The sequence below is a fragment of the Centruroides sculpturatus genome, unplaced genomic scaffold (assembly GCF_000671375.1).
Source record: "Centruroides sculpturatus isolate CEXI.00-Female unplaced genomic scaffold, Cexi_2.0 scaffold231, whole genome shotgun sequence".
In the NCBI taxonomy this organism is placed as follows: Eukaryota; Metazoa; Arthropoda; class Arachnida; order Scorpiones; family Buthidae; genus Centruroides; species Centruroides sculpturatus.
In genome coordinates this window covers 57,021-66,172 of record NW_019384443.1, presented here as the reverse complement: position 1 = coordinate 66,172, position 9,152 = coordinate 57,021, and the positions used below count along the sequence as shown (strand labels likewise).

The window sequence follows — 9,152 nt, the reverse complement described above, 5'->3', positions numbered from 1 at the left end:
TGTAAATACAATAACTGTTTTGGAACCCGAGATTATATCTTTAGAAAAAACAGAAATTAATGAAGAAGAAAAGAAACGTAGAGCTGCCGAAGAATTAAAGAAGAAATTAAAGTTAGGGCTGTTTGGTGGCGATAGCGCAGCCATTGCATTGCTGTATGACAGTGCCACAGGTAGAAACAAATGTAGCATGACACCTGATGTAAATGTAAATGACGCAAAAATAACAGAACAGCATAAAGACATTTGCTGTGCTGCAAAAGAACAATGTATGATGTCCACTTCGTCTCGTATTGACAACATGCTGTCACCTCGAGACAAGACGAGACAAGATTAAACCAAACAAAATATATGAACCATTTATTTCAACACAGGTAATTAAATAATATGTAAATTTTTATATTCTTTCTTCTTGTGGTTCTGTCGTTTAGTGGATAGGAATGGTAGTCAGTCACGGGTTCGTTTCTTGATAACGGGATGGCTACATGTCTAACACCGAAATGGTGTTCGATTTCTTATAGAAAATCTTCCCTGGAAAAATGGCATGGTTTGGTTTGATAAAATACGGCAACACAATACATGTGCGATCTGGCAAGGTGGATGGCTCCCTGGAGGATCGCGTTTGCGTTGCGTTGCTTAACCTATAAATTTTTCTACCCTGCGGGAAGACCTTTAGAAGAAATTAAGAAATAAACATAAAAATTATTGTATTTTATAAATAATAATATTCCTTATCGCTGAAAAACGATACAATCATATTTTACCATATAAGAAAATACTAACAAGTAAGTATACATTGTAGCTGTGCATTCCTGCACAGAAAAAACACTATTCACTTTTTTTTGTACCTTGTAAGCATCTCACAAAAAGAACCTTAAAAACTTTACGTTTTAAAAATAATTTTAAGTAATTTACTTTTTAAAAAGTATTTTATATTTCAAATTTAAATAAATTCCACAATTTAATGTTAATTTAAGTTTAAATTTAATGTTAAGATTTTACTAAGAAATTCCAACAATGATCACATTTCGACAAAGAACTGTAGTTTATTATTGTGTTAACACTAATAGACAACGATTGTCATCGCTGTAATTGCTTAAGGTAATTCTGTCATGTCCGCATGAAAACATCCGATGGGTCGAAAATCATTATGGAAATCTTTGTTTTCCAAAAATAAATCGTAAGTTTTAAGTTGTGTTACTGTTCAGATATTGTGTTATCACTTCTGTTGTAAAATTCTAACTAAAATTATACACGTAGAGTGGATGACAGAAGTACTGAGCCAAGTTCCACTACTTCAAATTCGGAATCGCGAATAATCGAGGAACAAACTGGAAACAATGAAGATCCTAAATCTAGGGTGGAAAGTAATAACGATGACAAAACTGCCGAAAAAGAAAGGTCAATTTCCGTAAATTATCCCGTAGAAGGTAAGAAAAACATTCAAAAAGTGGTAGAAGTTCCAGCAGAAACGTTTATACTACGCAAAATAGAAAAATCTGAAGCTACATTAAATACTCAAATTGCCACTGTAAATACAATAACTATTTTGGAACCCGAGATTATATCTTTAGAAAAAACAGAAATTAATGAAGAAGAAAAGAAACGTAGAGCTGCCGAAGACTTAAAGAAGAAATTAAAGTTAGGGCTGTTTGGTGGCGATAGCGCAGCCATTGCATTGCTGTATGACAGTGCCACAGGTAGAAACAAATGTAGCATGAAATCTGACGTAAATGAAAATGATGCAAAAATAACAGAACAGCATGAAAATATTTGTTGTACTACAAAAGAAGGATGTGTAATGTCCACTTCGTCTCGTATTGACAACATGCTGTCACCTCGAGACAAGACGAGACAAGATTAAACCAAACAAAATATATGAACCATTTATTTCAACACAGGTAATTAAATAATATGTAAATTTTTATATTCTTTCTTCTTGTGGTTCTGTCGTTTAGTGGATAGGAATGGTAGTCAGTCACGGGTTCGTTTCTTGATAACGGGATGGCTACATGTCTAACACCGAAATGGTGTTCGATTTCTTATAGAAAATCTTCCCTGGAAAAATGGCATGGTTTGGTTTGATAAAATACGGCAACACAATACATGTGCGATCTGGCAAGGTGGATGGCTCCCTGGAGGATCGCGTTTGCGTTGCGTTGCTTAACCTATAAATTTTTCTACCCTGCGGGAAGACCTTTAGAAGAAATTAAGAAATAAACATAAAAATTATTGTATTTTATAAATAATAATATTCCTTATCGCTGAAAAACGATACAATCATATTTTACCATATAAGAAAATACTAACAAGTAAGTATACATTATAGCTGTGCATTCCTGCACAGAAAAAACACTATTCACTTTTTTTTGTACCTTGTAAGCATCTCACAAAAAGAACCTTAAAAACTTTACGTTTTAAAAATAATTTTAAGTAATTTACTTTTTAAAAAGTATTTTATATTTCAAATTTAAAATAAAACTAGAACTTTTTTATGAAGTTCGTTATAGAACGATGATTTCAAATCGTATTTGCCATTTTTAATTAATGGAAGGATAATGATGGAGATAGAATCATTTCATGTTGATAAGCTAATATTTCGGCAACCGAAAATATTAGAAATTACAAATATTTAACGTTAAATTAATACGAAGAACATTCCTGGTTTTTAAATCTTTTTATCAAAAATTATATAAAAAGTAAAAGAACCAAAAAAAAATCGAACATTTTAAAATAATATTTCGAAAACTTTTCATTAGAAATTTTAAATTTATTTTAAATTAATTTAAAAATTTTTTTCGTTGACGTATATTAAATTATATTCTAAACGATGCGATTAAACTACTCTTTGCCAAGAAAAAATGGCTCTGAAAAGAGCCGTTGGGTCGCTGATTTTCAAGAAATCAGCAATCGGGGCCTTTCTCGTGGCAACTAATTCCTATATGACTACCGGATTTAACAAATCTTCCTTTTTTTCCTCACGGATTTCTTCCTCTTCGATACCCGTTTCCTCTTAGGCTTGCAACTGCGGGAGCCTNATTTTCAAGAAATCAGCAATCGGGGCCTTTCTCGTGGCAACTAATTCCTATATGACTACCGGATTTAACAAATCTTCCTTTTTTTCCTCACGGATTTCTTCCTCTTCGATACCCGTTTCCTCTTAGGCTTGCAACTGCGGGAGCCTTTCGATTTCTTTTGACTTTTCTTCCTTCGGCGATTTTTTTTCTTCTGACCCTTTATTAATTTGATACAAATACAGACTCCCTTCTCGCTTCTATCTGACTTCATCTTCCTGATGTTGGGACGATCAACGGGCTCTTTATCACTAAGCTCTCGTTTTTTATTTACTTCTGATCCTTCACTCATGATGAATTCTTCTATTGCATTCGTTGCTAGCCGAATGAAGATATTTTCGAATTCGTACTGACAATTCGAACGTGCAGTTTGCTTCTAATCTTCTGCGACGATTCGTCCATTACGTAATTTATTTTTGAATTTTAATTTTTATTAAATAATTAATATCAGTATTAATTTCAGTACTAATTAATGTCTATAATCGCAAACAAAAGTCAAAGTTAAAAGTCACTAATAAGCATTCGGGTACTTTAAGTAAAATGAATAGTAATTGGCTAGCAGTTTCCAAACTAGGAAACACCTATCAAAGTTCTTTTACCAAATATTAGCCTACCAGTGCCTAGTTGATAAAACTGAACAAGCCTAATTAACGGGCTGGCAGCATGGTGATTAATCTCTTTACATGTGGTGCAGACGGGTGGTGAAAATAGAAATATGGGCCTCACCATATCTAAGATCGACACTCAGCGGCGGATTAACGTAAAGGGAAATAGGGCTTAAGCCGTGGGTTCCCAAGTGTCGAGCGCCCAAAATATTGAATTATTATCATAAATTGTAAATACTATTTTTCGTTAACAATAAGCGCTTATCGTATAGTAAAATAGTTGTTAATATTAATAATATAATAATAATAACGATAATTTATAGTATTATTTGTATTAACAAAAGAGAAAGCTTTGTTAAAACTTCAATAATCTCTAGGGCCCGAGAAGCCCAGTTCCATCCATCCCTGTCGACACCTCTTTAAAATATTCACGAGGTTTTCTCATAGCCTGGATTCGATCCCGAGTCTTTCATAGCTGATTTTTATCCGTTTGGTCGTCCGTTGTACAATATTAAGTGTAATGTATAAAACAACATTAACGTAAATATTTCTAATTTTTAAATTTAATTAATTTAAACCACATTAATTATAATTTGAACACGTCTAAGTGACAATCTTTAATTTTGAATACAGTGCAAAGATTCTGTTAAAAGTCATAAGCCGAAGTCTTCTCTACGTGTTTACAACTCAGAAAAAAAGATATGCACTGTGAGGAAACCACAAAACGATAACGATACAGAAAAAAATTGGGAAGAAAGTAAAGAAAAATTCAAAGAAAATCAGTTAATTAATTCAAAAAATATAGAAAAATTCACTTATTTCGATTACGTATACGATTTCAAACATTACAAAAAGTATTGTAATGTTTGAAATGGTAAAACACTTGCGATTAAGTTCCTCTAACGAATATATATGAATATATTTCATTGTTAATTAAAATTGTTATTAATTTTCGAACCTTTTCCACAAATTTTTAAAATAAATAAAATTTTAACTTTAAATTTCTAAGTTCACATTTTTAATAAATATAAATATTTTAAAATTGATTAGTCACATCCCCAAAACATTAAAATTGTACATTCGATTATATTTTATCATTACTATGGAAAGGACTGACCTTCAATAAGGTTGACCAGCATCAATAAGTGATGCTGGTTAACCTTATTGTCTGACTCTAATAGTTATTGTCTTTGTTATAGTTTTTTCCATTCTTTTTTCATTCTTTTTCATACCCATCACGGGATCAACAAGGATAGAATATGTAAGAATAGTTTTTGTATGGTACGAATAAAAACGTAGTTATAAAATACAATATTTTTTTATCTCGAAAAAATCTAAATCATGTACATTCTTCTGTATTGGACTAAATCGTGTTTTAACATTAGTTAAATACTGTATTGAAGAGTTTGTCATGGGATGAACACACTCAGGAAGATTACAGCATTTATTCCAATGTCGTTGTAAAGAGCAATATTAGTGGAAACATAACAGTATGACAGAAAGACGTGTCTGCAAGCTAGTGGTGTCGACCAGTGGATTAAAGGTGTGTTTTCAGATTGGTTCGTGGAAGAGTTGAACTGAGCGTAAAAGAAGGGAGAACGGATAAGAAAAATACAGAAAAAAGTACATATTTTTTAAGTGAACGGTTTGAAATACAAATGCATTAAAAATAATATTTAGACCGTACTTTTTAGAATTTAGAGGACTAGCTTAGACCATTCTATGCTCGCCACTAACGTACTGTATATATTAATTTGTTAAGTATAAAATTCTGTGCGGCTTATCGGTTCGGGTATGAACATGCTGCAGGTATAAAAATAAAATTCTTACACAGTTATTGAGTCTGGTGCAATCAGAAACGAAAAGTTCACAGCCGTTCGAAAGTGGCGGAATGGCAAACAAATGCATGAGACAAACATGTCGGGCGCTCGCGCATCATCTAGCGATTATTGTTTTTTGATATGAATTAATTTAAACACTTACACTATCCATAAAAAAAAAATAGAATTAAAGTTAGATTTACTCTAGGTATACAAGATGGTGGGGCTTCCGGTCCAACTTGGAGACCGTTAATCAATGTTAAATCGTATTGACGATAAAATTCACCACACACAATCTTTAAACCACAATTAATCAAGTGTGATTTTAACTTCTTTAACTCAAATTAAGTCTACTTAAGAATATTCCTACTGTCACATACCAGATTTAAAGTCGAATCCGAGGTAAACTGTCATATCCGGTGTATTCAACAGATCCAGTTATCATTATTCAGTCCGAGATTTAGGTCATAGATCGATTATATTATCGGTTATATGGCATCACTGAATGTCGCTTGAAAAGTTAAGCAACTCGTTTCTGGATATTTTGTAATGGCGGAGAATTATTTTTACGCAAGGAAACGGCATGTGATGCAATCTTGTGATATAGATTATCTAAAAATCCAATTTAGGATGTCGGGCGAACAAAGCGTATCTTACCACTCTAAAGAAGCCAGGATCGAATCGAGCGAGCATCTTAATAAATTTTTCTTGGGCAGTTTGTTTAGGATATTTTGAACCTTTCCACTAAATCACGGTCATAGTGGTTCTGGCAGCGCCTACGACGGATACAAAAAAATAAGACTTTCGTTGTGTCCAGAGTAGAAAGAGCCAGTTGAAAAATTATATGAGACTAATCAATGATGATGCAACTTTTTCTATTGAATTAATTAATTCCTATTACAAATTGAATTGAAGTCACAATTCTAAGTCTATCCAGGCCGTCACCGTTACTTTTTTCCGAGTTTTCCGTCTGTTAGAATCGACGAGCGGTCGGAAAACGATCCATCACCAATGTAAAGATTGAAGACTTCAAAGAAAACAATAATGAAATGAGAACATAAAAAATACTACGTTACGGCATTATTCTGATGTAATTTTTTATTTCTTTGATATCAAAGCCGTATTTATGGAATAGAACTTCCATACGAACACTTCAGTTCCGGTCATATGGAGGTTTTGGCCTCCGAAATTCCTGTCTTAATGCGACGGCCTATTCGGCAAACGAAGAGCTCTGGAACTTTAATATGATTGCTGATTAACTATTCAATTAAGGTCTATCAACATGCCACGGATTGCTTCAATATGTAATTCAGGCACTCTGAATAACTATGCCACAGTAAAGAGGAACGCCTAAAACCACGTTTTAACTAGAAAAACAGTAAAGTAGTTACTGACTCCTATCCATAATTATGAGTTAATTAAGAGAATAAGACAATTTACATGTAGAGTAAGTGATAATTCGTATATGATGAGTCTATTATTAAAATTAGGCTATAAATAATTATTTATTTTAAAAACTACGTATAATTATATGCCATTTTTATAGTTTTAAATCAAATTATTACAATTTACCAAATAATAAAACTAAAATTCTCATTTTAAGTTCGAATAAGAAAAATTAATAAGCGAGCGTAACATCGCAATTTTAACTAATTTGCATAAATTAAACGCTTGTGAAAGGTTGTTGTTTGAAAAGAAAATAGTGAAAATAAAACTTTATTGAATTTTCTCAATAATTTTCTTTCGATATTTTTATTATATGATTCAGATATTTGCATACGCGTAACCACGTTGAGGATAAAGGTGACTGGACGATCCGTTCTTCGCGAAATTCTGTAAAGAACGACGACAAGACAAGACGTAATTTGCTGGTGTTCTGTGTACAGAAAGTATTAAGAATCATGAATAATTCTACGACAGTATCTAGTGAAATAAAAACTGTGTTGGTAGATGCAACAAAAGTGACTCTCGATGAAACAGTTCAGAGCGTATTAAGTGTTTTCGATGACGTTCGAGTTAATTCCAACGTGACAATGGATGTTTACACGATTCGAGTATCTGACGTAAGTATCAAATAAATTTTTAAAACTTATGAAAAATAATTATTGTCCAACAGTTTTTTTCTGTATAATGAAGTTTTTTTACATTATTTTTGTTTTCAAATGTGTCTAGATTTTGTCTTAGTGCTTTTTTTTCCACAGATCGTCTGTCTTTCTATTTGCTTCTTGATAATTCCTATTATCTATCTCATTGGACACGTATGTGTGCGTAAAACAACGAAAGACGTTGGAAGCTTTCTGCAATTTACTGGTTTTATTTATTCCTTCACAATATTCTTGTACATTCTAAGCTGGTCTAATGTGAATTTGGTAGTATTTTCCCCTTTTTTAAATACCTTTTTTTTGTTTATTTTTTATTCTAATTACATTGTTTTTCTTTTATTTTTGTAGGATGTCTTCATGAAAAATAATGCATAGTGTGGAAGAAGGAAGCTAATCTTGACGTTCGTTCTTCGAAAAATTATTCGAATTGAACTGTTTCACTTCGATTTATGTACTGGGACATCTAGTAATTTTAATGACGTATATTTATATTAGAATTCCTTTTAACATTTTAATGTAATTTTTAAAAAGAAATGTATAAAAATGCTTGTCTAATTTTGCTGTTTAGAGCGAAAAAACATTAATAAAAAATATTTCAGATAAACTAATTTTTTAATTGCTGGATTGTTTAGAATATAATCACTGACTAAAACGTCAACAAGATTACGTAAAAATTAACTTCGCCATTTTAGTCATTTAAACTTAAAATATGGTGTCAATTTATCACAATTTTAAATCAGATTAAATTACTTACTAGTTACATTTTTTTCAATGCTTATAAATAATTGTTTTTTCCTGTGAGAAATGATCTTCTTAATGTAAGACATTAAATACACAGTTTAGGTGAGCACCTTTTAAGAATCTCTTGGCTAGCGGTTCTCAAATGTGCCAAGAATGTGTTAGGGAAATAACACAGCTATTTGTAATTTTAAAATATCTGTATTTAGTCTGCAATTTCACTTTGTGCATCTATACTTCGTTAAACTCCAGAACAGATCGGTTAGATGAAAATCCAGACCGCACAATAGAAAAGTTATCGACCCGAATTCTCAATTGATCGTATACGAATTTCCGAGAGAAACCGGATGTGACGTTATTTCAAACTTTTGTCGATAATAGAGTTAAGGCATCATCACTCGATCACCGGAAGTAGTATGGTACAGAGCCGGGGTACTGCTAAAATCGTCATTAGATATGGAAAAAGTAATTTATAAAATATGATTAAAATTGCAACCAGATAAATGGACCTCATCACAATAACTGTATCCGTTCATAGATTTCGTAATTTCATTTTAATTGCTATTGTTTGTTGAAATTATTTATTGAAAATTAACTGTGTTAATTATTTAAGAATTGTTGAAAAAGAAAGCAGATATGACTCGTAAATCATTCTTGAATTCTTTATTTTCTAGAAGTAAAACGTGAGTAATCTAAATGACTTTCACTACTATACAGTTTATAAATTTGAAATTATTTATGCAGAAAAACTGCCGCCAAGTCTGAAAGCGTTTCCTTTTCTTTTGCTAACGACTCAGAATTACAAGTACTTAATAG

General features: G+C 31.9%; 1 protein-coding gene across 4 annotated transcripts; it reads left to right on the top strand.

Annotated features, from left to right (window-relative positions):
* Window positions 1-1,032: 1,032 nt before the first annotated feature.
* LOC111620222 lies at window positions 1,033-8,202 on the top strand. Of its 4 annotated transcripts, XM_023362120.1 has the most exons (5): window positions 1,033-1,177; window positions 1,258-1,898; window positions 7,265-7,559; window positions 7,698-7,865; window positions 7,947-8,202. In XM_023362120.1, exons 2-5 carry the CDS (start codon window positions 1,876-1,878, stop codon window positions 7,971-7,973), a joined length of 513 nt encoding a protein of 170 aa, XP_023217888.1. In that variant the 5' UTR covers window positions 1,033-1,177; window positions 1,258-1,875; the 3' UTR covers window positions 7,974-8,202. The 4 variants fall into 4 exon arrangements, 2 of the variants coding, with proteins under 2 accessions (XP_023217888.1, XP_023217887.1); XR_002755877.1 differs by lacking the exons at window positions 7,265-7,559; window positions 7,698-7,865; window positions 7,947-8,202 and adding exons at window positions 4,054-4,193; window positions 4,310-4,635; XR_002755878.1 differs by lacking the exons at window positions 7,265-7,559; window positions 7,698-7,865; window positions 7,947-8,202 and adding exons at window positions 4,054-4,198; window positions 4,310-4,635.
* Window positions 8,203-9,152: the final 950 nt, after the last annotated feature.

Excerpts from the sequence above, each read along its gene's own strand:
- LOC111620222 (XM_023362119.1), top strand. The coding sequence starts at position 1,131 with ATGGGTCGAAAATCATTATGGAAATCTTTGTTTTCCAAAAATAAATC. Across the intron at positions 1,178-1,257 it reads TTGTTTTCCAAAAATAAATC|AGTGGATGACAGAAGTACTG; the intron begins GTAAGTTTTAAG and ends TTATACACGTAG.